Raw genomic sequence first — 27,236 nt, forward strand, 5'->3', positions numbered from 1 at the left:
CCTTTAATTTAGACAGCATGGATGTTTCAATATATGCGTTTATGTTTTGTTAGCAAAGGAAAGTATAGTTTGTCTTTATTTAGAAAATATGGATGTTGTGATTGTTCATTTTCCTTATGGAACAGTATAGATTGACCCTGAGGTTCTGGCACCTATCTGCATTTTGGCCCCCCCTCAGTGGCTTTTGGCCACCCTTATCAACATTTCTGGCTACTCCTCTGTGCAGGAGATGTGGGAAACAAATAGAGTTGCTTTTTTTAATCCATCACTTGATTAAGTAGTTTTTGAAATCGTGCTTTATATTATAAAAGCATGCTTTCTAACCAAGTGCTTTAAATAAATAAATAATAAATAAATGGATTTGAAATGTCTGTAGTGGATCTAAGTTATTTTCACATACCTGTAGGTAAGATCAAAGAGACGCAGTTTTATGATTCATAATCGAAGTAAACTTTATTGGTATACGCCCATTTAGGATAAAACGAAACTTTAGAAGCGACGGAAATGTTTTAACAGAGAGCAGCCATCAGTGACTAGCAGTACATGCAGCAGGATTGCTCTGTGTGCTTTACTGAGCTGCACAGCAGGAAGAGGACTGAGCCCGCTCGGTTCTGGTAAGCACTCAAATGTTTATGTTGCACACATTGCCGCGGTACACTAACGTCAGATTGAACGTTTTTGACAAAGTAGGGAAAAAAAATAATCCTATTAGCTGGAGAGATTATAACAGTGCGTTGAGACATGAAACCGCAGAGTAAGTGGGGCTCAAACCGTGTGGCGGTTCGGCACACACCAACCTTTACAGCTGTCATTAGTTATTATTCTGTTTGGAAGAGGACAGGGCGAAGCTAAAGTTAGCAATTTTGGTGTTAACCACTGAGCTAGTTAGCGCGCTGGCTGATATAATGTTATAGCATTTTTAGGTAATGTGATTTAGAGACTTTAATGAAGATGAGTGATATGATGTGTTGCTTTAGTTATCGTGTTTGTATCATTTTCTTCGTAAAACTGTCATGCATTGGTTTTTATGTCAAAATAACAAGGAAGTGCGTCGCTAACACGCGATTGGCTGAAATATACATCATAGATCGTTTATTATCATGAGATGCCTCATTACTTTGTCTGTCTGGAGTTTTTAGTTAGGGTAACGCTATTTTTTCTTCAGTCGGATTCTGTAATTATTCAGTTTCTGTTTCCCAAATGACGAAGCAACGATTTTCCAAGTGAAAAAAGGAAAATGAAACTTATTAGCTAGTTGCTTACAGATAGTCTGTGACATGGCCAGAGGCGTAGCCAGAAAATGTTTATAAGGGTGGCCAGTGACTAATGTACACTGAGGGGTGGCCAAAAGTGGAGAGGCACAAGAACCTATACTGTTCCAGCAAGAAAATTAATGAGCAAAACATCCATATTTTCTAAATAAAGAAAAACTATACTTTCCCACAACCTTTGCTAACAAATAGATGAATATATTCAAACATCCCTGCTTTCTAGATACAAGATATAGAGGATAAAATTCTTTCAGGCTTTGAGTTTTGAGCGAACATATTTTCCATTGTCATTACTGACCTACTTTTATCAGTAATCATTCTGCATAAAACTGATATTTACAAGTACTAATATCTCCATAAATTGATTATCAAATAAGTTTGTATTAAAATAGTTATTTGTTTATGATTTCACTGAAGACTCCTAGATAACTTGCAGAGATACATCATTTTCTCTTTACCCCATAAAAGACAAAATCTAGTTCTGAAAAGTGCATGACTTCTGTACTTACCATCTTTAATGATAGTATATTGATGTGCATAATTAAACACATTGTTTTTGTGGTCAAGTCATTGTTAATATATGAAAAATTAAAATGTTTTTAATATTCCACTTCAGAGTATTACTGCTGCGAGGGAAATAAAGGGTAGGGGTGGCCACAAGGGAGGCCAATGATTGGCCCCCCATCTAGCTCCACCCCTGGACATGGCATAAGCTTGGTTTTCAATTCGAAAGAAAATCTTGATATTAATTTATGTTTTTTAATTAAATTTATTGCTATGTGTTGTAAGAGCTGTCGTGTTTCCTTCATTTATTAAAAAATAAATTTCTAATGAGATTAGAATAGAACTATTGGTACTGGGAACTTGGCGGGAAAGATGGCATGCTGTGTAAAATTTCCTAGATACACTATTGCAAGAGTTTTAACACTGAACATAAAAAAAAAATGTGCATTCTATGCGAATGCTGCTCATAGTTCACATGAGGGGGAAGTACTTTTTCTTGGCTTGCTACATTGCAAGGCTGAAAATAATCATGAGACCAACCAGGAACAGTAAAGGAGAAAGCGAAAGTAAACAGTCATATTGTGGGGCATCAAATGAACGGTACTTTCTTTTTTTCTTTCTTTTTAGAAACCTCCTAAGGATGAAGTGTCCAGGTTGTCAACATGATATTTTGGACAATAAACCCAACTTTTGCAGTCAATGTGGCCTCAGGCTTTCTGAAGCTCCTTCAGGATCACAGAGTAAGTAAACTTCTTATTTATATACTTTACTAATTATATACGAAAACTTCTTTTCTGATGAAACATTTTGAAATGGACAATATTCCGTCTGTGGACATCGATACATTAACAAGATGACATTAAGCATAAAGCTTTTTTCATATTAGATTTTGAACTATTTATGATTTTAAAAGTACAGTGGAGGATCTTTGCAAACCTTTGAAATGACCCACCCTCTTTACTTAATAAAAAAATGCCCATGCACAACCCTGTACCTATTGAACACGTGCACAAGCCCATTTCTCCTCGTTCACACTCTGTTTAAAAGTTGCTGTTTGCATCACATACAAGCTTATTTTCCAAAAGAAGATTTGCAATTTTTCCACTATGTCAGACTCAGTAAGTGAAAATGGGGACGAGGATGAATGACAATCAGGAGGACCACTTATTTTGATGATCCATCTGGGAAAAGAACATCTTTCACGTAAAAAAAAAAGAATGAAAACTTCAACACAAAGTTGGGCTGAGAGTTGACAGGAAAGTCTGGTTATCTATTTTTACAAATAGAGATGCACCAGTCAGATACCTGGATCTGATATCAGCTGAGATATACTGTAGACTATAGCTAGATTGGATATATGTGATTTGAAATTGCATATCAGGGATCCAATCCATTGCATTTTACATTTAACTGTTATTTTGTACTTTTTGCTGCTTGTTTGTAAATAAATGATATAAAACACATTTGCATCTGTGTTACATTTTTACCCGTTTTAACAATGTTCGTGTCAGCTGTAAAGCCTTTACTTACAAGGCAGGATATATGGTTAATTCATTCAACAGTTGAGTCGGATCCATGTCGGATATTGGCTTAGATATCCACTTAGCCTTTGTATCGGTATCAGATTGGATCAGAAAAGATATGGATCAGTGTATCTTTATTCGCAACACAAATCATGGCAATTTAGAAAAGAATTGTTCCGAATACTACCTACTAAGCATGGTGGATTTTTCCATAATGCTTTGGGAATGTTTCTCAGAGCATCATATATCGTCTTACAGAAATACTTTGGAATTAAGAAATCTGGCTGACAGTATTTTTTCTCTAAAGTCTGATTATACTTTGATTTAGCTTTTTTTTTCAAAAATCCATTCATCACAGTGTGGTTGGTGCCCATCTCCAGAAGCTTATTGGCAAAAGACAGGGTCCCCCCCTAGACAGTTTTTTACACGACATTGCTTTTTAAAAATCTGATTTTTTTTTTTTTATCCTTATTCCAGAGTCAGAAAATGAGCCTAAACCTTTGATAGCAAACCAAGAAACTGATGGATCAAAATCTCAGAAGAATGAGGAGCCTACAGATAACAAAGACTCCAATAAATCTCCCAAACGTCCAAGTGAAGAACAACCAAACCCCAAGAAAAAGGTGAGAGTAAGTAGCCAAAACTGTTTTTTCTGTTCTATTTTTAAGGTAATTAAAATGAAAAAAAAAAAAAAAATGGAAACCTCTTGGTCACAGTGGCTTTAAAAGCTTAAGCCTGACTGCTGTGTCTGTCATAGTTATATCGTGAAGCCATACTTCTACTTAAAAGAATGTCTAATGTGTGAGCAGAAGTATGATTACATTTCTTGATTTTAAAAAAATATGCTCAAATCCCGAATAGGGGCAGCATATGCTTTGAAACAACTTCAAACAGGGTTATTAATGGGGCTAGTATTAGACTTAAAGATACGAAGCAAACTATCTTGGCTGAAGGAATGAGGCGTTCAAATATATTGGAAAATTTGTCTAATTTTGGGCTGTTTTTTAAAAAGTACATATATATTTTTTCCTGTTTTTCCTCATAGAAGAAAAAACGAAAGAAGAGCAAAAAGAAAAAAGATGACAGCGTGCCATCAGATCAAGATTTAAGCCAGTCTGACCTGTCACACATATCCCTGGAAGACAGTCGAGGGAAGATAACGCAAGAAAAAGCAGAATCCAGTGATGGTGAAAGCTCTGACTCTACAATAGAAAAATCACTTGAAGAAGATCCATCCTCTCTAAAAAAGAATTCTACTTCATTACCGGCTAACACCACAACAGCGTCCTCTGAAAACACTAACAGTGAAAAACCAGCATCCATGGCTGAGGGCACTGAAGCAAGTCAGCCTACCAAAACCACTGTTAATGTTAATAGAGAGCCTGATGTCAATAAATCAAACCAGGATCAAACAGCAGAGAAAGCAGCAGACAATGATTTAGCTGCAGCTGAGGTAAAGGCTGCTGATCCTAAACAGCAAAAGGATGGCCCCAAAAGCTCCAAAAAAGAAGAAAAATCTGTTGTTATGAAAGAATCAAACCTAGATCAGAATGCTAAATTAGATCCGAATAGGACGGACGAAACACAACAGAAGGCTAAAAGTGAGGGTGGTCAGAAAACAAATGGAAAAGTTCAGCAGGAGCATAAACAGGGGAAGAGTTCAGCACAATCAAAGGTAAGGGTGGTTCATGTTAATAAAAAAGACCTCCATGACCTCTGATGCACCATTGTGTACAATTACAATCTATACTTAATATTACAGCCTAATAACTCAGGCTCCAGTGTGGATCCAGAGGGAATGGACTGTGAGGAGACTGGAAACAAACAAGAAATGGCTTCAGATGCTGACAAACAAAACAGAAAAGACACTAAGGAAAGCACTAAAACCAACTCTCCAGCAGCACCACCGCCTAAAATGTGAGCTATAACTGACATTAAAGAAAGACTTGTTTGGGTGGTTTATGTTATAAAGCAGTTTTCTTGTCTTTGCAGGCACATCCAAAATAAGAACATCACAACACGAGACAGACTCACAATTTACTTTCATGCAGTTCTCTCGAGGGATTTTAAATTTGATCCTAAGGAAGATAGAATCTTCATCAGAGCTGGAAAACCTATAGCTGAAAGCTGGAAAGATGATGTTGCTGAGCTGGAAGTAACAAGGTAACCTGGTGTCTAAAAAAAAAATTCTAACTTTTACTCTAAATGTGTAATGTCATACTGATTCTGCATCTCGTAGATGATCTCGTAGATAACTATTATTTTATATATGATGAATACATTTGGCTTTGTAAAGTGCAACAAATAAAGGACGATTGAAAAGTGCACAAAATGCGAAACATTTTACGTCTTGGGTTATCAACACTCATGCAAATTAAATTTAAGTTTTTTCTTGTTGATTTTGCAACACCTTTTCCACGTCTCCTCCTCTTGCAGGGATCTTGGAGAGCATGGTTTTCTTGTTGAAGGAAGGCTCGAGACAAGCAAAGACAAAACTGCGTCTAAATCTGTAGCCTACAAATATGTAGTCTATAAGATGAAAAAGCATCAATACGAGTTTGAGTTCATATACAAACATGACTCTTCACATGAATATACCAACAGATGTTTGTTTGTGAAATCCCACCTCATCACTGATGATGGTAAAGTTGCAGTTACAGCTTTCTTACAATCACAGTAGTGTTTTTAACCAGCTTCTCATATTAAGTGTTGTACTTATGTTTATTGTAAAGGGGACTGGCATCAGTATGACGACATCATCTGCGCTGAGCCATCGAAAGGCGTTCTGAAGCGCATCAAGGATGTGATTTGGCCTGAGCAACGCAAAAGTCTTATTCAAGGCAGAGAAATTGCTGCAAACATAATGCTGCAGTCCATATTTGATCTTCTGATGACCTGGAGTGAAACCAATCTAAAAAGTTTTCAAATGCAGTTGAATCAGTTCTTTCAGGTTTATGCAAACCCTTTCGTATTTGAAGAGAAGCAAAAGAAATGGTACTCCTTACAATTTGGGGAAGAGGATGTAAGTTCAGAGCCTTTGTGCGGACAGTCTAGATCCTTCTGATTGTGTCAGTCTGACTTAATCCTCTGCTTTTTGGTGCTATATTACAGGTGAGGAGGATTCTGAAGGAGTTCATGCTAACGTACGTGATCCCTCAGCTCAGGGATGGAGATGGAGAAAGTCCCTACGTTCAGGACCCCATGAAAGCAGCCCTGATCATGCTTCATGTGTGGAGAAGCTATGGTGTCAAACTTGAAAATCCTGAACTCCACCGCCTTTGTAATGCGCTTTGTTTGCCTAAGCTAGAGAAGGATGATTTCCTTCAGTACTGGAGCGATTTTTCTCAAGACGTCTCAGCTATAAAAAGGTAACTAGTTCTGATAATTAAATATTAAATACCACAGATCATTAACCATTTTTAAAATGTCTCATTCTCTCACTGGGTTTTTGTTTAAAGTTTGCCACAAATGCTGGTGGATTTGATCAAATTTGTCAGAAGAGTGACAATGCCTCGATGGATTATGGTACTGCCACTCCTTCATCTACTGAAAGGCACCGTAAAGCCATTTCAACTGAAAACCTCTGCAAATCTTAAGTATAGCTTGCAGTGGGCCGGTTTGGAAGGGCTTGACATTGGCAACCAAATATACATCAACAGTCAAGATAGGAAGTAAGTTTCATCTTTTTTTTTAGGTGTTTTACATATGTTAGAATATTTATATTTATATGGACCAGGATTGATGACTAACTTTTGTCTATTTCTTTTAGAGCACTAATAAATGTGATAAAGAACAACAGTCATTTGATGAAAGTGGATCCACTTTTAATTCGGTCCTTCTTGTACCTGATGCCACTTGATGAACAGCTGGAATGTAGCGACCTAAATCCTGAGCTTCTGGACATGCTTCATGTTTTCACTAATAAAATCCCTCAAGATATTACTGCTGGTGGCAGCTCTCAGGTGAGTGGGAATCCAGAAATAAATGTTAAATAGGGCTTCAATCCTGCAACTTAAGAAATCACTGTAAATCCCAGAGAAGATTTACAGCGAGTGAAGCCATTAGCTTTTAAGATCTGTTTATTTAACATGATCCTGACATATTGCAGCTTTGTCATGGATGAACATCCTTTAATTTCCCTGATGGAAAATATGTAACCTGGAATGAAAGTTAAGAACTTTCAGCAACATTATCAATTGAAAATATTCCTGGTTTTCTGTTTTCCAATTTTAGGCTGTCATTCAAATCCTTGCCCACATCCAACAGAGTCTCATTGAGGAAAAGTACAGGTACGCACACTGATTTATGTAGGAAAACCTTTTCTGTTGATATACAGTGTAAAATGTTATCATCACGTGTAATGGTATTCAGGCCTCTGTTGAATGTAAGAAAATTGACTTTAGATGATTGCAATGAATAAAGAAAAGTCTATTTAAAAAACTATAAAAAATGAGTTATATAAAGTAATGTCTTTCTTTTTTGTTTCACAACAGTTAAAAAAAACTCAACTACTTTATAATAGCAAGCATTGAAGTAGTAGTGTTAGACAGAAACGATTCATCCAGGTATGTAATGCTTGTTACTAGGGGAAAAAAACATTGGTCATATTCAACAAGAATGATTTTGGTGGTACTTACTCAAAAGACCTTTATTATAATCCTTGCAAGGGAAAAAATAAGATTTTGTTTAGATAAACGACTCAACTAACTACTTAAAACTCAAGCTAATAGCTGGGCAGCTTGTCACAAGCAGCTTTTGCAAAATATTATCCAAGCTGTTCCCACAAACAGGTGGATCTTGAATAACTTTGAACCTCAGTCCAATTCAAACATCTTGTAGCATCAGAAAAACTAAGTTCTTAGGTGTCAGTGAGAGTACCTAAAAAAAGTATACTCAAATAAGAGTAGCTCTACTTTAGCACTACATTTCTGTACTCAAGTAAATGTAAAAAAAGTAACTCAAGTATTGAGTAATTGTTGGATCTTAACATCTGATTTGATATGCAGAAATGATGTAATCAGACAGAGGTATTTTACAGGTTCTGTTTTGCTAAAGACTAAATACATAAAAAAAAAAAAAAGAAATACACTACACGACTCATGACGCACGAACAGGCTGAAAGTCGGGCTGATCAAAAGATTCTAGCACGACTGGAAAATCGCCCCGAAAATCGCACAGTGTACGCCGGGCTTTACTGTACTGGGCCAGGTCTGCATTAATTAAGCCCCATTTACACTATCCTTTTGAAACTGTGCTGAGATCGGTACAAGCACAGTAACCGAGATAACTGTTGAGTGTAAATGGCATGCAAAAATAAACCGGACCGTGCCAGACACAGCCGAACCGCAAAGAACTGGTACTAGTTCATCATTAGGGCTCGGCGTGGTTTAGTTCTGGCTCAGTTCTCAGATAACAAAGAGTGCATGAGCAGCTCTCTTTCAGGTTCTTTTTAAAATGCTGAAGAAAATATCAACAGCATCATAACTTCTGAGTATTATCCCACCCTAATCATCTATTTTTTTTTTTTTCATTCTAGCTGCTTCACACAGATCTACAGGAAAGAGTGTCTGACAGCAGCAATTAGATTGCTCGAGAAGGTCTGCAGAGGAGTCAGACCAGAATCACATACCCAAAACTTTCCTGAAATCCCTGTGGCAGCGATGAATATTGTTGCATCCGTTTTGGACTTCTTTCTGTCCAACGAACAGGTAAGAAGTACAAATCATATCTGTGAACCTTTACATTTCCAACAATTATTTGGGTATAATAAAACTGTAAATAATTCATATTTAGGAGTCTCAAGATGAAGACAGAGAACACCAAAATGCAAAAGACTTGGTCATCTCTCAGGGGATGGGAATAATGAGAGACTGGATGAATCAGTCATTCAAACAAAGTTTGCTAAGTGGGGGGTATTTAACCACTTACAAGGCTAAAGCAGCAGAACTGGAGGTATGTAGTTATCTTTTTAGGTAAATGCTAATCATACAACTGGTTTGAGACTGTAAATTAGCAGGTATTTGATTTAAGTTCTTGATTTTCAGACATGGAACAACATCATCTCCATTAACTTTAAAGATCAAGAATGTACCAAGAAATGGAGGCAAACCTTAACTATGGACTTTGAGGGCAAGTTCAAACGGGTAAGTGATACACTGGGGGGTGGGCAGGATCTTCTTAAATATGGGGAAAATAAAGTCAGATAACCTTCTTTTATTTTCAATAAGCCTCTTGAATCTGTGTTACGGATATTTTCCAACAGTTTTTTGTGGCTTATTGCTTTAATATTTTTGGTCTATTATATGATTTTAAATGACTGTTAACTTATTTGTGTGCCTTGTAGGAAACTGCTCTCAATCAAACTGAATTCTACTGCTCAAAAATAGAGGAGCTTAGTGCTTCCTATCCACATGTTGCAGCTAGCATTGAGAAGTGTGCTCTTGAAGCTGTTACGTCTTTGTGCCAGGTATGAGACTTTTATTTTACAAACAGGTTTTGGTGGCCCTTGGTATTTTTAATAAATATTGATATTGATAAATATTGATAATATTGATTAGAAGAATTAGAAGAATTAGGTTTTGTGTATTAACATGTTATAAGGACATAGAAAAGGTTTGAGATTTCTCACAATTTAGGTCTGTACTGCAATCATTTAAAATGCATTGGTTTTATTACAAAGCTGAATGATTTTCTCTCCACTGTATGCAGACCAGGTCAGAAGGGAGACTGTTTGAGAGGTTGAATATAAACTGGAAGTTCGGGAAACTCATCTCTGCTATTATTGAAAAATCCTGGCCAAGGGATGGTCATGGAAAGTATCATGAAAAAGAAGAAGTTGTCCTGCAACACCTCCTCTCCTGGACGGCAGCGAAAGACATTTTCCGTCTATATGGTATCTTGTTTACTGAAAACAACCTTTTGAAAGATTGTTTAAAAAACATTATCTAGTTGCAAAGTACACAAAACTGAGTAACCTTTGGCTTTAAAACTCCTGAGCAAACAGCAAATAGATTTGAGACCATTAACACATGTTACAAACCATAGTTCTTCCTTGCGGTTTTGGGATAAACTGACCAAGTCTTGTGTTTGCACAGGTGCAGACACAAAGGTGATTGAGAAACTTTCGCAAGATGCCAAAGACCGATTGGCTATAGCCATATCAGCATTCGGATCTATAAACAATCAACTGATTCAGGGAGACCTTAAGATCAGCCTCCTCAAAATCATTCTGGAAAGGAAAACTACCTTCTTAGAACTGCTAAAGATTGGTAAGAAAATGTTCCATAAAATAACAAAAAAAATCATAACTGACACATTGGTGACCATTCTTTTATGTCCTCTGAACAGACTGCCTCAGTGAGAAAGAACAACACAAAGATCTTTCCAAAATGAAGAGGTTTTTACAGCACAGAGAAGAGGAAGTTAAAGCGGTTTACCATGAAAAGGAGCTGGTTGATGTTATATTAACAATGAGCCACAAACTTGAGGAACACATGACAGGTATGATGCTCATGTTGATGAAGTTAGTCAAATTTTATCTGTTGTTGCAAAGTTAATGGATAATTGTTCAATTTCTTTTATTAGTTGAAATTTCTGACCTTGAGGAAAAGTCGCAAGTCAACATTGAGATGATGCCCTTGAACCATTTCATGGAAGTTCATCACTTTGACCAACTGGCAGACATCATGTCTGGTATTGTTACCTTCTTCAGTCTGGAGGAAGAAATCAGGCAAATGGCAGAAGTCCTGTGCACATTCAACGACAGCTTCGTCTTCAGAGGCTGCTGGGAAAGATTTGCTATAGAGATGGCCAATGAGGAAATGGAAGAAGACAGGCCTGTGGAGGGTCAAATAGTGGACATCAGGGCAACACTGGAAATGATATATGAGGACATCTACATGCCTTGCATTGATGAATACAAAGACATATATTCCCGTTTAAAAAATGGCAGCATCAGACTTGAAGAAGTCAACCAAATTTTCAAAGCCTACAAGGACAAGTATGATGATCTCACTCAGGAACTTAACACCATGTGTGAACTTGACAAACCTGCAAATAGACAGTGGATCCACAACAGAGTTGAACAGGTCCAGCAGTATCATGAGCTTCATCTCGCTGTGGCCTCTGCTCAAGTCATCATGTCTGTCAAAGACACACTTGGTCTTCATGGGGATTTCAGAGTTTTGGAAACGCTGACAAACATTGTAAGTAGCTGTCTATGACGATGAGTATGACACTGCAAGGAAAAACAGTGTAGTAGTAGTAAGTAAACTATAATTTATTAAACTGAAAAAATTCAGAATTACAATTTTAAATATATTTAAAGTTATGATATAAATTAATTGTGAAAAAGTTATGAATTATCTCATCAAAAACCTATTTAGTTTTTCGCAGAGATTGACAGATTTAAATAACTTTTGTCACAGCAAGGAGCATTTGGAATGAATGTTACTGACACTTTAAATTGAGACCTTAAAACATCCATCCATCCATTATCTGACACGCTTGCCCCAATTGAGGTTGCGAGGGGTGCTGGTGTCTATCCCCAGCTGTCTACGGGCGAGAGAAGGGGTTCACCCTGGACCGGTTGCCAGGGCAACACAGAGACAAACAAGACATACAACCATTCACGCACAACTAAGGAAAATTTAGAGAAGCCAATTAACCTAACAGTCACGTTTTTGGACTGTGGGAGAAAGCCGGGGTATCTGCAGAGAACCCACGCATGCTCAGGGAGAACATGCAAACTCCATCTGAGAATCGAACCCAGAACCTTCTTGCTGCAAGGTAGCAGTGCTACCCACTGTTCCATTGAGCAGACCTTAAAACAATAACTCCTAATTAAAAAAGGTCCTAAATCAGGAACAGAAGAAGATTCATATTACATGTATTAATACCTAAACTGGACTGAGCATAATGCTTTAGTGTCATACCATTCATATACTGATGATGTTATGTTTGGATAAACCAAGAATATTTATATGGGATTTGGAGAAAACAATACAATGTATGTGAAAGATCAGATCTAAAGTATTTGAGAACTCTACAAAATTGATTGAGTAGCCATAAGAGCTACTTAAAGGCTCTTAAGAAATCATTAACTGTAACTTCTCTTTTTTTTCTCAGATCCAAGCAGACTTTCAGAAAGAGCCCCTAAATAGGATTGATAATGATTTGATGCAGGCAAAGATGGTGCTGGTTGACATAACAGAGCCCCGCAGGCTGTGTTTACATGAGCTAGCACTCAGAAGACACTTTGTAAGATGGGTGAAGGATGCCCTTGAGGGTCTGTACAATTTTTTGTTGACAAATTTTTAAAAGGGAACAAAAAACATTTTTGTAAAATGTGTATTTTAATGTTATTTATAGATATCAATGAGTTAAAAGTGTTTGTCGACTTGGCTTCCATCTCCGCTGGAGAGAATGACATGGATGTGGATCGCGTAGCTTGCTTCCATGATGCCATCCTTGGTTACTCCTCTGTGCTTTATGAACTTAAACCAGACTCTGGTTTTCATGCCTTAAAAGAAGTGCTCAACAAGCTCTGGAGAGCTTTGGAGAACGATAACAATTTGCCAAAAAAACTGGTGAGAGAACACACAAATATCATAGAAAACTTATGGTAAAATTTGTTAATATATTACTTTAAAGAAGACTAAATGCAAGTTTTTTTAAGAATATTAAAATTAGATGATATATATTTTTACATGCATTTTCTTTGTTAAATGTTTAGCGTGACAGTGCACGTCATATTGAGTGGCTAAAAACTGTGAAGGACAGCCATGGGTCAGTGGAGCTATCATCTCTCTCATTGGCCTCAGCTATTAATAACAAAGGCATCTACCTGATCAGTGCACAAGGTGTGACAAAGGTAAAAACAGATCAGTAAAAAGTTTCTCTGTTTTTTTACACTTTAAATAAGTAATCTTTAAGTATACATAGTCCCGACAAAGTAATGCGTGTGAAATGAGTTCTCTTTTGTGTATGTTGGTCTAGTTGAGTCTTGAAACTGCTCTGAAGCTGCAAATCCCAGAGGAGCATGATGAAGGTCGGCAGATGCGCTGCTACTCTCTTGAAGACTTGAGAGAGCTACAAAACAAACTCATGCTCATGTCTGGAAAAGGAGACCAAGGACAAAATGAAGTTGAACATTTTGTAGAGGTAAAAAGAAACCATTTAATTTACCTAAAGATCATTCAAATGTATTTTCCAAATCCATGACTTAATTTCATCTGAAGTCAAATTTCTGAAGAAAAGTTTTTCATTTTATCAAGATAAGAAATATAACAAAATCATCTTCATATTGAGTACATTGGCTTTACCTTAATTTTTTTGATACATTAATAACTTCACATTGCTGAACCCATGTTTTTTTTTTTTTTGGCTGGAAAAAAACAAAATAACAGCATGTTTTCAAGTTAGTTAGAATACCAAAATATTTAAAACCAACTTAAACAAAAAACTTGACAACTTGACATAAAATTGATTTAAAAAAGTCATGAATGTTGTGACATGGCTTGTCAGTATAAGAACATAGTGTTTTTATTAACTCCAAGGATCCTATAAACCTAAACAGCTTTAGAGATGTGTCTAGCTCTATTTAGCAGATAACCATAAAAAGTGAATTAATGTTTATCTGAAAGGTTGGTCACACACCTGTATTAACAAACAAAGGTTTATTGATTATTGTGATTAATTTATAGAAGTGCCTTTTGGGAACTGGTGCAATCCTGTGCATTGAGTAAAACTGAATATTTGTGAAATCCGTGACTATAGAGATAATCCAGATTTAGTTTTTATTGTTTTAGTAGATGTATTGATTAAAGAATTTGCTCCTGTCATTGTTTTTCTTTCTATGTTACAGGTTTTTGCAAGTGTTCAAAGACTAACAGAGGCCTTCATTGCTCTTTACACTGCTGGGAATCCTCTTTTCAGACACTGGGAGGTGCAAATTAATTGTTCTTCAAAGGGCTTTGAACCCTGCATTTTAATGGATTTCAATTTGAGACGTGCACTTAGTGTCACTGTGGAGGGCAAAACAGATGAGCACCTTCCAGAGCTCTGCAGAAAAATGGAGAAATGTCTGGAATACTGGATGAACTTTGTACACAAACAGAGATCCCAACATTATTTCTTAAATTATTACACAGCCGAGCAGATTGTCTACCTATGTAGCAAGCTGACCCAGCAAAATGTAAATGTATTTGAGGACCAGGTTCTCATGATGCTCTCCTTCATCAAGCCAAATTGCACACTCAAAGATCTGAGGCAAGTTTGGCACAAGCTCCAATATGAGATCATCACAAAACCTCAAGATAAAAATGAGGACATTGAGTTCCAGACCTTTGTTGTAGTGTCAGCAAGTGACCTGGAGGAGTTTCCAAGTGAACTGGATTCATTTCCAAGTCTTGTGGAAAAAGCTACAGGTGTTCAAGCATTTGATCACATATGGAATGCTTACATGAAAGACATGAAGAATTTCCTCCCCAACATTCTTGATATTAAAAGTCTTGGCAGATTTTTAGAAATACTGGCCAACAAAGAGGATGACAGTGAAGAAGATGACAGTGAAGAAGACATTTCTGATGACAGCATTGGCAATGTTATAAACAGAGAAATGCCTAGAGGTTTAGTCACTGGAAAGCCAAATCTCATTGTCTGTCCACATGATGATGCTTTGACATCTTGCATCTCAATTTACATGAGCAGCAAAAATGAGGTTCTACCCTCCTATGATGAAGTTCTATTGTGCAACCCCTCAACTCCATATGAACAAGTAGAACTGTTCCTCAGACGCTGTCTTGGTACCGGCTACAGGGGAAGGAAGATATACTCTCTAGTATATGGAGATCTTTTGAGTTATGATGTAAGCTCTAAAGTTGAGAGTTTTTTTCAGCTGATGAAGATGCAAAGCAGTGCAGACTACAGGCTTGTTATCATTTGTAGCTCAGAGAGAGAACATGCCTACCTACCATCTGCCTTCAGCCAGTACAGATTGCACATGATTCCCCAAGAGCCATTAGCAATGATCCAGCAGTACCTTCATAAACACTACACTGTCCCAGCAGAACAGAGCAGTGCTGCAGCAGCATTTAAAGACCGGCTCTGTGTTGGTGTTGTCTCATCCCAAAGGGCTGGTGTTGGTGCGTATCTAAGATATTTCATTCTTACACATTCATAGAAAATGTTCTAATTGATTATTGCTCTCTATTTATTTATTTATCACAGGTAAATCTCTTTACATCAGAAGATTGTATGAAAAGCTTAAGCACTCAACTAAAAAACAGTCAACATTGAAATGTATTTGCTTGATTGAACCTAAAGTTGATGAGACTACCATCCTTCAGTCTTTGCTCGACACTCCTAAAACAAAAGAACTCGTCATCTTCCATTTTGATGTCACATCATCGGTAAACATTGTGTCATTTAATAGGATGTTAAATAGGATTATGAACCTGATTATTAGCCATTTAACTTATTGATTTGATTTAGTTTCTGTTGATTTTAAACAATTTTTTTTTTTGTTTTTTTACAGGTCCAGAAAGGTCTCCAAGAATTCCTCTTCAAATTGTTGATTCTACGCTATTTGATGGACTCTGAGGGAAAAATGTGGAGGTGCAATGACAAGCAGCTGTATGTAATAGAGATCTTAGAGCCCACTGTCAAGTCAGCAAGAAATGACACTCGGGAGGTAAGAATTTTATCATTCAGAACGATCACCTTCAGTGCAGCTTTTCCTACCTTAAATCTTTCTACTTTTATTCCCACAAATTTTCTTTATAGGCACAAATGGCAAACAACATTTTCATGGACGTTTTTCCTAATATTTTCTGTCGACCACCAAAAGAAGTCCTTATGCTAGAGATGAGAATGCAGGAGGATCCTACCATTGTGAGCAGTGATGACCCACTGATGGATGATCAAGAGTTCAGGAGTGAGGCCTTTCAGCGCCCATATCAGTACCTGACACGGTTCCATAATCACATTGATTTAGATGTTTTTACATACCATGGAGTTGAGGGGTCCCATGTTAATTGTCTTCAGATGCTTCTCATGTACTGTGGTGTAATGGACCCATCCTGGGCTGAACTTCGAAATTTCACTTGGTTTCTTAACCTTCAACTTAGAGATTGTGAGACCTCAGTATTTTGTGATGCCACTTTTACTGGAGACACACTAAGAGGATTCAAAACCTTTGTGGTTGATTTTATGATTCTGATGGCAAAAGACTTTGCCACTCCATCACTCAGCATCTCTGATCAGAGTCCTGGCAGGTCACAAGTTAATCTTGCTGATGTCCGAGAGGAAGACTTGGCTCCTTTTCTCATCAGAAAAAGATGGGAAACAGAACCACATCCATACATCTTCTTTAATGATGACCACAACTCAATGACCTTTATTGGTTTTCATCTTCAACCCAATGATCAAAACTACGTTGATGCCATTGAGCCCACCTCCAGAAGGGTGATTAAAAAGGATGTCATGACCAGAGAATTGTACGAAGGCCTACAGCTCCAAAGAGTTCCTTTTAACATTGACTTTGATAGCCTTCCAAGATGGGAGAAAATAGAGCGAGTATGTAATGTTCTTGGTATCCAGTGGCCTCTTGACCCAGATGAAACATATGAACTCACAACAGACAACATATTAAAGATGCTAGCAATCCACATGAGGTTCAGATGTGGCATACCTGTGATCGTAATGGGAGAGACAGGATGTGGTAAAACCAGGCTGATCAAATTCCTCTGTGAATTGCGAAGGAGTGGAGTCGCAACTGAAAACATGAAACTGGTCAAGGTGCACGGAGGGACAACATCAGAGATGATCTATAGTAAAGTCAAAGAAGCAGAAGTCATTGCTTCTATCAACAAGCAAGACTACGGATTTGACTCTGTCCTCTTCTTTGATGAGGCCAATACTACAGAGGCTATCAGCAGTATTAAGGAGGTCCTCTGTGACAAGACTGTAAAAGGAGAACATTTAACACCCCACTCAGGGTTGCAGATCATTGCTGCATGCAATCCTTACAGAAAGCACACAGATGACATGATTCAAAGGTTGGAATCTGCTGGCCTTGGGTACAGAGTTCGGGCAGAAGAGACTGATGAAAAACTAGGGTCTATACCTTTGCGCCAGCTTGTGTATAGAGTTCAAGCTTTGCCACCAAGCATGATTCCTCTAGTATGGGACTTTGGACAGTTGAATGACCAAACAGAAAAAACTTACATTCAGCAGATAGTGCAGAGAGTCACTACAAGCAAAGAAATACAACAAGATTACATCCAGTGTATCACAAATGTCCTCTCAGCCTCTCAGAAGTACATGAGGAACAGAAAGGATGAATGTAGCTTTGTCAGCTTGAGAGATGTGGAACGCTGCATGCAAGCTTTTGTTTGGTTCCATGACCACCATGAAATGTTCTTTTCAGAGCTTCAGAAATTTAAGAGTAATCAAAACAACGAAGGAAGTGAAGGGCATCACCAACAGCCTGAAGTTAAAGATCCAGTTCTCTGGTCCCTTGTCATGGCTATAGGAGTGTGCTACCATGCCTGCCTTGAAGATAAAGATAAATACAGACAGAAAATCAGCAGCCAGTTACCAACATACACACCAGCGAGGGTTATGCAAGAAATTTCACTCATGCAAGATCTACTGTTGAGTGGTGTTCCAATGGGAGATACTATCGCAAGAAACAGCGCCCTTAAAGAGAATGTCTTCATGATGGTTCTCTGTATTGAGTTAAGAATCCCCCTCTTCTTAGTGGGAAAACCCGGAAGCTCCAAGTCCCTTTCCAAAACTCTAGTAGCAGATGCCATGCAGGGTCAAGCTGCTCATTCTGACCTCTATAAGATGCTCAAACAGATCCATTTGGTGTCCTTCCAGTGTAGCCCACACTCAACTCCAGAAGGCATCATCAACACTTTCAGGCAATGTGGGCGCTTTCAGGAAGGGAAAAACCTCAATGAATACATTTCAGTTGTGGTTCTTGATGAAATTGGGCTGGCAGAGGACTCTCCAAAGATGCCTCTAAAAACTCTTCACCCATTGCTTGAAGAGGGTTGCATTGATGATGAACCACTGCCACACAAAAAGGTTGGATTTATTGGTATTTCCAACTGGGCACTAGACCCTGCAAAGATGAACAGAGGCATTTTTGTCTCACGAGGTGACCCTGATGAGAAAGAACTCATTGAGAGTGCTAAAGGCATATGCTCCTCTGATGTTATGGTTTTGGAGAGAGTGAGGGATTTCTTTAAACCTTTTGCAAGATCCTACTTGAACATTTGTCGGAAACAAGGGAAAGGTTTCTTTGGCTTACGTGACTATTACAGCTTGATTAAGATGATCTTTGCCGTGGCTAAGACCTCTCAAAGAAAGCCCACACCAGATGAGATTGTCAAGGCTGTGTTGAGAAATTTCAGCGGTAAGGATGACGTGGATGCTGTTTCTGTCTTTTCCAAAAGACTTAACGTTACACCAAATCTGGAGAACATTAACACAATTGAATTTGTGAAAGCAAACATTCAAGCAGTTGGACAAGAGGAAGAGTGTCGATACCTCCTTGTGCTAACAAAAAACTATGCTGCCCTATCTATTCTGCAGCAAACATTCTTTTCAGAAAGTGGTCAACCAGAAATACTCTTTGGATCTAGCTTTCCAAAAGACCAAGAATACACCCAAATCTGTCGCAACATTAACAGAGTGAAGATATGCATGGAAACTGGTCAAACAGTTGTCCTTCTAAACTTACAGAACCTCTATGAAAGTCTCTATGATGCTCTCAACCAGTACTATGTTTGCTTAGGAGGACAGAAATATGTCGATCTTGGTTTGGGAACCCATCGAGTAAAATGCAGGGTGCACAAAGACTTCCGGCTAATTGTTATTGAGGAAAGAGAAGTTGTCTACAAACAATTCCCGATCCCTTTAATCAACAGGTTGGAGAAACACTACCTTGACATCCACACAGTCCTTAAAGCTGAGCAGAAGAAGATGGTAGAAGAATTGGAGAAATGGGCTAAGCTTTTTACCTCTCTTAGTGATCAGCATGCTGGGGCAGTTGTGCCATACAAGTACACACTCCCTGATGTTTTCATTGGTTACCACTCAGACACCTGTGCTTCAGTGATTCTTAAAGTGATAGAGGAGCAGAAGGACAATTTGGAAACATCTGATTCTCAGGGCAGACTGCTTGATCAGGCGAAACTCATACTTCTCAAATGTGCTACACCAGACTCAGTTGTTCGATTGGATTGCACACACCTACCAAAAGTTGAAAGTCAGCATATGGCTAAGGTATACTTTGAAGAACAGAGCAACAGCTGTTTAGCTGACTACATCCATCATCACACAAGACAAGAAACCAAAAGCAGCACATTATTCACAGAGGTAATGCTTCTTGACCCTTTATAAGTCTTTGTTTTCTCAGGATTATGAGATCTAACATGGATGTCAAATTTTAGGTGACTACATTCTCCAGACTTTTGACGGCCTTTGACATGGAACCTCTGGAGAAAATGTTTCATAGTGTTGAGCTCCTCTCTCTCCAACAATTTGACACAGAGCACTCCTTCCTAAAGAAGATAAGGTAAATTGCCTCTCATTCAACCATTTTATAAGCAGTACTAGGTAACCACTTCTTGTGAAGATGTTGCTACTTATTTCCTTTTAATGCTAATAGCAGTTACCCTGGTCATAAAACACGTCAATCGGAAAATCACAATAAATCTTCAAACTTTGAACTTTAGACACAAATCAATGATAACACAAATAAACACTTGACCCTTTCTGCTCAGTCACATTTTTTTGTTTTTACTTTGCAAAGTATTGATACCAACATTTCTTTTGAGGAACATATACTGTATGGGAGCCCAAGTCCCACAAGGGGTGCACTGTTATGTACAACAATTTTCACATAGAAATATGCTTTTAGACTTCTGTTTATTGATGTTTAAAGATTTGACAGCTATTTTAACAAGTATTGTTAAAACTTTTCCACATCACTTCATATTTTAAAATATCACATTCTTGGTTTATTAAAGGAACTTCCTGACAGCTGAACATGGGGGCACTGGGGCTTGCAACCGAATCCTCATCATTCAGTGTAATTTTGATGAACCCTCTAAGAGCACCAACCTCATTGCATCAGCCAAGTAAGATGATTATTCCTTTTTTTGTGTGAATTTCATCAACATCTTGTCTTAACATATTGATTTTTTTCATTCAATTCTCAGGTACTCATCTCTAAATGAGATTAACAAAATAACTCATGAGATCACAGGAAGCAAGGTCTTTGTGTACTTCATCACAAGGTTGCCAAGAATGGAGGGAGGGACCTCTTACATTGGTTTTCATGGAGGTAGGTCTATTACCATTTTTAATCCTTTCCTTTTCTGTTTGAAAAGAAAATAATCCAAGACATCACTATTCTTTCAGGCCCATGGAAATCAGTTCATATAGATGACCTCAGAAGGTCAAAAGATATTGTTTCAGACATCAAGACCCTGCAAAACATGAAAATCAGTCAAATGTTTGAAACTAAAGAGGCTCAACTTGAAGGTAAAATAATGTTCAGAGTAATTAACATGTTTGCCTACATGCATTGCACTGTACATCTTCTTGTTCTTTACAGCCATGGAGACCGATGACATGTACACAGAGAGTGAACACCAAGAGTTGGAAGAAAGCGTAAGTATAGACACTCTCCCATTTTTAGATAAAACTAATGCATACAGTTGTATTTAAAAAAATATGGTTATTATTTAAATGCAATTAACCAAAAGAAACGCATTATATGATTAATAGTGCTCCTTTATGTTTGCATTTGTGCAGTATAAATGTTAAAATTAGTTCACATGTCTCTCTTCTTTTTGAAGGGCTTGGATAATGTTGTAGACACTACAGCATTGCTGCGGAGCTGTGTGCAGACTGCTGTTGGCATGCTAAGGGACCAAGTGACAACCGGCTTCCGCAGTACTCGAAGGGTTGAGATCCTTCTGACTCTCCTGAATGACAAAGATGACAAAGATGAGATAAAAGGTATAGAAAACCTCTCTTTGTCACTGTGTTGATAAAACTGTTTGTCTTCAAGGTAAATGTATTATCACACCTTTTGTGTGTTTTGAAATGAGATGAGAGGAAAAAAAGTAAATGATTCTAGTTTTTTTAGCTATTTTTGGAAAAACTTCAACAGGCCGCAGGGCAAGAAAGAAAGGACCAGAGCAAAAGGTGAACCACCTAACAATGGTTATCTTCAACAGGCCAAAAAGAGGGATGGATTAGATTAAATAAAAGCCTGCAAGAGGCAAAGTGAGGAAGAAAGGTGACGGAGAACAATGGCTCAGAATAATGGCAGTCAGTGCAACCTCTTCTCAGAAACCAACACCATACAGTAAAATGCTGATATTCAAACAATGAAACCTCAAACAGACATTTTAAGTATGCTCTTTTTGGAGCAAATGTCAGCATTAAACCTACTGCTTAATAAAGTCTGACCAGGTGTATCTAGAGAGAAATTACTGTTTTTTTCTGTGCTTTTCTTGCTCTCTCCTGTAGGGGTGAGTATTGGCGTAGAAGTCACAATATTTGAGTCACAATAAGATATTATTATAGTATTTCAATGTTCCTATATATTGTGATATTGTATATTGATGAAAAAGCAGGTGCTTCATGTGTTTATCAGAAGATATTGATCATTGAGTTGTTTTGGTATGCATGTTGTTTTGGGTTTGAGTCCATCTACGTCTACCACTATGACTGCCTCAACTACAGATAAATCACGATATATCACCAAAAGGATTTTTTCCCCACACCCCTACTCTCCTGTGGGAGAATGGGTCACACGGGTCCTTGAAGGGGAATGTAGATTTTTCAGAGTCCTCTGAAAACCTTTGGCAACCCTTGAGAGGAACAGTAGGGACATGTACAGGCAAGAAAGAAAATCCACAGGGCAGAATAACGGAAGCCGGGCTCCTGCGACAGGTGGCTGGTGGTACTTCCGGTGGTACTTCTGTCTCATCTGGTGTACAGCGCAGTAGGGGATAGCGGTAACAGTCTTGTTAAAGCAATCGGGGCTGCTTGTCAATCGACTAAAAGGCAGAGCTCTCCTCTCTAAATCGAACAGACGAAAAAAAAGGACACCTTGCAGAATCACTGTCTTTGAAGGTCAGGGCTCCAAATCACAGGGCAACGGGCAGCAGTTTCATCTAACAAAGGTGAGCCATCAGGGGTGTTCACCATGGGTGAAGGTGGCGTTCAGCCTACTTAGGCATCCCTCTTCAGCAGCACAGTAGAGGGTTAAATAGGGGAAGATATGTTCCAGCAGTTCGATGAATGGAGCCACAATGCTTGCTGGGACCGTCGTTGATGTCACAGCTGCATGGGATGCTGGGAGCTGTAGTTAAAAGTTTGTCATTTTAATTGAAATTTTAGCACCATAAGCCTCTTTATGTGCCTCTCTAGACCAGAGATTCCCAAACTTTTCAGCTTCTGACCAACTTAATCGTTCTAGAGTTTACCCATGACCAAACTTTTGGTTAAATATACAAACATTTCTACAAAACCAATTACTAATAATAATAAATTGTAGCTACTAATAGACTCCAGCTTTTTAAAATTTTGTGAATTTTCTCTTTAAACGAATGCATTTAATTTCAAATTACAATAGTTAAAATTCACTTTCTGATGGCATAAGTTTCTGCCCATTGTTGGTGCACATTTTTGTTTGCGTGTTTAATATTATTATTGATGTTAATCTAGTGTACACCCACAGTACTTGTCAATTTCTCTTTCATCAGATGAATTTCTACAAACGATCAAGAAGCGTCTTCACTCCTTGTTACTGATTCATGATGGGAACACATTTATTAAGAGCAACTGGGTCCTTAAAGAGGCTTCAAACATTGATGCCTTGCAGGAGGGAGGCACTTTCAGGTAATTCAAATAATCTCAGAAAACGGTGTTTGCTAAGATCGGTTGCTTATTTGTTCTGCAATCATTTCAGGCACACCTTATGGAAGCGTGTTCAGGCCGTGGTCGTCCCAATGTTCGCGCATCTAATTTCAGTGATTGACAGAGACCAAAACATGGATCTCCTGCTCGATAAGAATTGCCCCGAGTCAGTAAAGAGATTGTGGTTGGATATCTTTAGCAATCAAAAACTGCTGGAAATCTCACACCTAACGATGGACCCCAGGTTGGTTCAAGCCGCATTATTATTTTATGATAACATTAACTGTAACATAATGCTTACCTTTTTATATTTATACCTTTGGTCAGCTCTGAGACAAGAACAATCCTTGTGCAGAACTATATGGCTCAAGACAAGAACATTGGTTGCACAATGCCCTTCAGCTGGAGAATAAGGGATTATTTGGAGGAACTTTGCATCCATTCCATACAGAATGAAGGTACCAGTTAATTTATGTAGATAAACATAATTTGTACATAGTTGTATTAAACTTGATTAATATGTTTCACAGGACACACTCATTTAAAATTAGTTGAGCTCTTTTGGAAAACACCAGTTGGGCTTTACATTGAGAAAGCAGACTCTCAGACTCAGATGGAGTTTTACCATCGCTACCTTCAAGATTTCATCTGCATGTCCATGAATGTCACGTCTGCTGAAGATCTGCAGGTTGACTTTATTTTACTTGATTTCCTATGATATCACTTTCTCTGAGAAAGTTTAACACATGTTGTATTAAAGCCAGTGATCTGCTCTTCCAGCTCCTCCGTGGTGCCTTGAACAGTTGTGTCACTGAACTACGAATACAGCTTAATGACACTGAGAAAGGGACGGCTCTTCCATGGGTTCATGCTGCTTACCACAAGTTCAAAAATCGGCTGCAGAACCTCTCCAGAATGATGTGCATCCAACCCCAGGTTACAAAGGACCTCCTAGGGAATCCACATGCAGGAGACCATGATGAACTTGTAGGTCTCAACTTGCCCAATATTATTTTTTCACTAGTCATCAGACTTTTGTCCTTAAAATCTTGAAACTTATATTGTTTTCCTGCAAGGTCCTCGACATTTATGCCGCTTTTGCATGTTTGGAGCACCTGGAGCCCAGAATGCTGAACAGTGATGCTCAAAGACAAGCGTGGCTCCGGCAGGTGAAAAAACTCCAGGTTCCTATTGAACTGATCTGTTCAGAAGACAGTGTGAGGCAATATGGAGAGAGAAGCAAGACGATCGTCAACAGAGTCCAGTAAGTTAAAGAAAATCATAATACAATGTAAAGTTTATCATCTAAATGCACAGACTACAGGGAAACAATCACTGTGCTTCTTTTTATTTAGATCCGGATGGAATCGTATCTTTTCTCTCTCTTTGTTTGTGGAGCACATGTTGCTGGGAATTGAACAGTTGGACCAGAAACTCACGCCTTTAGTGTTGGAGAGCACACAAGGGCTTGGCAAGGTTCTTATCTCTCGGTTGCATTTTCCGAAGAAGATTGATAGTGTAAAACCTGCTGCTTTATAATCTTCCCCATTGAAACTAATGATTCCAATTTATCTTTTCTATCAAGATTCTTGAAAGAAATTCGGACATCAAAACCCAGCAGATTTTCGAGGCAGTAATTGTTTTACTGAAAAGTTGCAAAGATGGAGCCGTGGAGCGTATTTTCAGGTAGATATCAATATTGCCATATATTTTACTGTTATGGATTTCAAATAATAATGGTCGAAAATAATCTGCGATGGATGACAGGAACTTTGGGCTGCTAAATGATAGGAAAGAATTTAATTTGGATTCTATTGTTGAATCCTTTCCAGTTCTAAAATTGAAGCTAATTTCAATAAATCTGTTTAACTCTCTTAATTTGCTTTTTAATCAAATCAGTAAAATACATTAAAGGTGAAGCAAAGTGTCTAATTTATTTATAGTCTTTGCTCAGGCTAGACATGGATAAACATTTTCAAGAATTAGTTCAGTTCTGATTCTCAAGAATTCTTCTTTTAAATCTAATCTTATCTTGTCTGGTTTCAAATGGAATTGCTGGTATTGAAATGTTTTTTAAGTTGTTACCTGAATTTCCATGTCTGTAAGTTATGCAATAATTGTATATGGATAATAGTATTAATATTAACATTCAACCACAAATTAGTAAATTAGAAATAGTTAATAGTGGCTGTTCCTTTTTTATTAATGAACATTTGATTATATGAATTGATTTTTAGGAATTAATATGATAATCAATTCAGTTGTAAAATCAGCTTTTTTTTTGTTTTGAACACACCCCTGCTCTTTGTTTGCCTCTTTTTGAAGTCTCTAAAACGGACCTTTTTTATTTAGGAAATGCTTGTCCTACTCTAAACAGTACATCTTCATTCGAAATATGTTATTAAAAAGATTCTAAAGTGGATATTTAATATTAAATCGTTGTATTTCTTGAATGTGACGTGGCTTTTCTGATTAGGTTTGTATTTTCCGTGTCCAGGTTTGGCGACATTCTGTGTCCGATTTGCATGGGAGACCCTCAAGATCCTCTCTGCCTTTCATGTAAACACATCTACTGTGTAGCCTGTATCAAAAAGTGGCTGATCCCTGGTCAGATGTTCTGTCCACTTTGTATAGAGCCAGTTCAAGAAGACTACCCTTTGGTTCCCTCAAATGAAATCAGGTGACTAATTTGATTGTTTGAATTTAAAAAGCTTTATTGTTTTAGAGGATTTGTCAGCATGGACATTAAGAGATTAAGCTCAATGAATGTCTTGTTTTATTTAGGATTCTTGTCAACCAGCATGTTGCGTTCAGGAAGAGGTGCAACGCTTTTTTCATAGATCTGGTGTCTACCGTGTGCTTCAAGGACAACTCTCCACCGTGTTCAGCAGTCATTCTTCATTTGCTGTCTTTCCTGATGGTGCGGGCCGGCCCAGTTCCAATCATCAGAAGTACTGTCTTAACACCCTACTCCGTAGTTTATGTCACTGTTTCCATGACTGTTTGTGAAATCTGAAAAAAACAATTTTTTCTTTTATTTCTTTTTCAGAAACTCCACAAATGCTGACAAAAGTGCTCTCTCCATTTGATGACTCTGTTGATAAAAATCCTGTTATTCGCTCAGTAGTGCTCAAACTTCTGATGAAGTATAGGTGAGATTGTTGTGATGACTTTATGATAATTATACTGTAGTTGTATTATTTTTGTATGCTTTTTATATGCAGTCTCCTTTACACTCATATGTATTATTTGCAGAGGTCTAAACACTTAAAAAAATAAATATATAATCCAGAATTTTTAGAATAGTCAATTCTAAATACAGTACATTTATTGGGTGTGTAAAATATCTAATATTTGTTTTTCTAAATTATGTATGTGTTAATTTGTTGCACCTCCGTTTTGATGCTTTTTATGTGCACATAAAATGACTTTTGAAGAAACACGTGAAATCTTCTCTTCCAATGTTGCTGATTGACTAAGAGAGGGTCCTCTTTGTCACGTCATATAAAGAACAAAGTCACGGGATAAATTTGGACCATCTAGAAATATGTTTTAAACAAAGCAAAGTATAAATCTAAAGAATTATACGGTTGTTATTTTACAGATTTTTTTTTAAGTGGTCAAAATAACCTTACAGTAGTGAACTATTATTTCTGAACTCATTCTTTTGACCAGTATTCTCAAACTAAAGACTATGACATGATGCTGAAATAAATATTTAAATGTTTCAACTCCTTTTGCACATCTGTACTTATGTGCCAATAAGGTGCAGAGTCTGCCATATGTGTTGGTATTTCTCATGTGTCTAACTTTTTTGTAGCTTTGATGAAGTAAAAGAATACCTGCAGCAGCATCTGGTGGCTGTTGAGCAGAGCAACATCTTGGAGGAGACAGACAAAACTGAACTCTACTGCTTGTACATCAACTGTCTAGAGGTAAAAAGCTGCATATGGATGTCAGTAATTTTGAAGTGCATTGAATAGTGTTA

The 27,236-nt window shown here is 37.7% G+C and overlaps 1 protein-coding gene across 1 annotated transcript in view; it reads left to right on the top strand.

Moving 5' to 3' along the window:
- The first annotated feature begins 485 nt into the window (after positions 1–485).
- The window catches only part of LOC107083179 (E3 ubiquitin-protein ligase RNF213-like), a 37,967-nt gene continuing 11,216 nt past the window's right edge, over positions 486–27,236 (top strand). The window contains exons 1-46 of the mRNA XM_015372189.1: positions 486–614; positions 2,403–2,515; positions 3,776–3,927; positions 4,344–4,973; positions 5,061–5,215; positions 5,291–5,461; positions 5,735–5,940; positions 6,031–6,320; positions 6,410–6,666; positions 6,757–6,969; positions 7,068–7,260; positions 7,532–7,587; positions 8,835–9,006; positions 9,092–9,250; positions 9,343–9,441; positions 9,642–9,764; positions 10,007–10,190; positions 10,393–10,566; positions 10,646–10,798; positions 10,883–11,502; positions 12,425–12,584; positions 12,668–12,885; positions 13,032–13,169; positions 13,295–13,459; positions 14,163–15,441; positions 15,527–15,708; positions 15,834–15,989; positions 16,082–19,687; positions 19,762–19,886; positions 20,341–20,451; positions 20,533–20,657; positions 20,735–20,857; positions 20,931–20,986; positions 21,175–21,337; positions 23,095–23,230; positions 23,301–23,492; positions 23,576–23,706; positions 23,779–23,936; positions 24,029–24,235; positions 24,325–24,512; positions 24,604–24,724; positions 24,834–24,934; positions 25,746–25,928; positions 26,033–26,199; positions 26,298–26,400; positions 27,069–27,183. Of these exons, the coding sequence (XP_015227675.1) occupies positions 2,416–2,515; positions 3,776–3,927; positions 4,344–4,973; positions 5,061–5,215; positions 5,291–5,461; positions 5,735–5,940; positions 6,031–6,320; positions 6,410–6,666; positions 6,757–6,969; positions 7,068–7,260; positions 7,532–7,587; positions 8,835–9,006; positions 9,092–9,250; positions 9,343–9,441; positions 9,642–9,764; positions 10,007–10,190; positions 10,393–10,566; positions 10,646–10,798; positions 10,883–11,502; positions 12,425–12,584; positions 12,668–12,885; positions 13,032–13,169; positions 13,295–13,459; positions 14,163–15,441; positions 15,527–15,708; positions 15,834–15,989; positions 16,082–19,687; positions 19,762–19,886; positions 20,341–20,451; positions 20,533–20,657; positions 20,735–20,857; positions 20,931–20,986; positions 21,175–21,337; positions 23,095–23,230; positions 23,301–23,492; positions 23,576–23,706; positions 23,779–23,936; positions 24,029–24,235; positions 24,325–24,512; positions 24,604–24,724; positions 24,834–24,934; positions 25,746–25,928; positions 26,033–26,199; positions 26,298–26,400; positions 27,069–27,183 (12,516 nt within the window). The 5' untranslated portion in view covers positions 486–614; positions 2,403–2,415. The remainder of the gene's footprint in view (positions 615–2,402; positions 2,516–3,775; positions 3,928–4,343; positions 4,974–5,060; positions 5,216–5,290; positions 5,462–5,734; positions 5,941–6,030; positions 6,321–6,409; positions 6,667–6,756; positions 6,970–7,067; positions 7,261–7,531; positions 7,588–8,834; positions 9,007–9,091; positions 9,251–9,342; positions 9,442–9,641; positions 9,765–10,006; positions 10,191–10,392; positions 10,567–10,645; positions 10,799–10,882; positions 11,503–12,424; positions 12,585–12,667; positions 12,886–13,031; positions 13,170–13,294; positions 13,460–14,162; positions 15,442–15,526; positions 15,709–15,833; positions 15,990–16,081; positions 19,688–19,761; positions 19,887–20,340; positions 20,452–20,532; positions 20,658–20,734; positions 20,858–20,930; positions 20,987–21,174; positions 21,338–23,094; positions 23,231–23,300; positions 23,493–23,575; positions 23,707–23,778; positions 23,937–24,028; positions 24,236–24,324; positions 24,513–24,603; positions 24,725–24,833; positions 24,935–25,745; positions 25,929–26,032; positions 26,200–26,297; positions 26,401–27,068; positions 27,184–27,236) is intronic.

This window comes from Cyprinodon variegatus, unplaced genomic scaffold, assembly GCF_000732505.1.
Source record: "Cyprinodon variegatus isolate N-32 unplaced genomic scaffold, C_variegatus-1.0 Scaffold69, whole genome shotgun sequence".
NCBI lineage: Eukaryota > Metazoa > Chordata > Actinopteri > Cyprinodontiformes > Cyprinodontidae > Cyprinodon > Cyprinodon variegatus.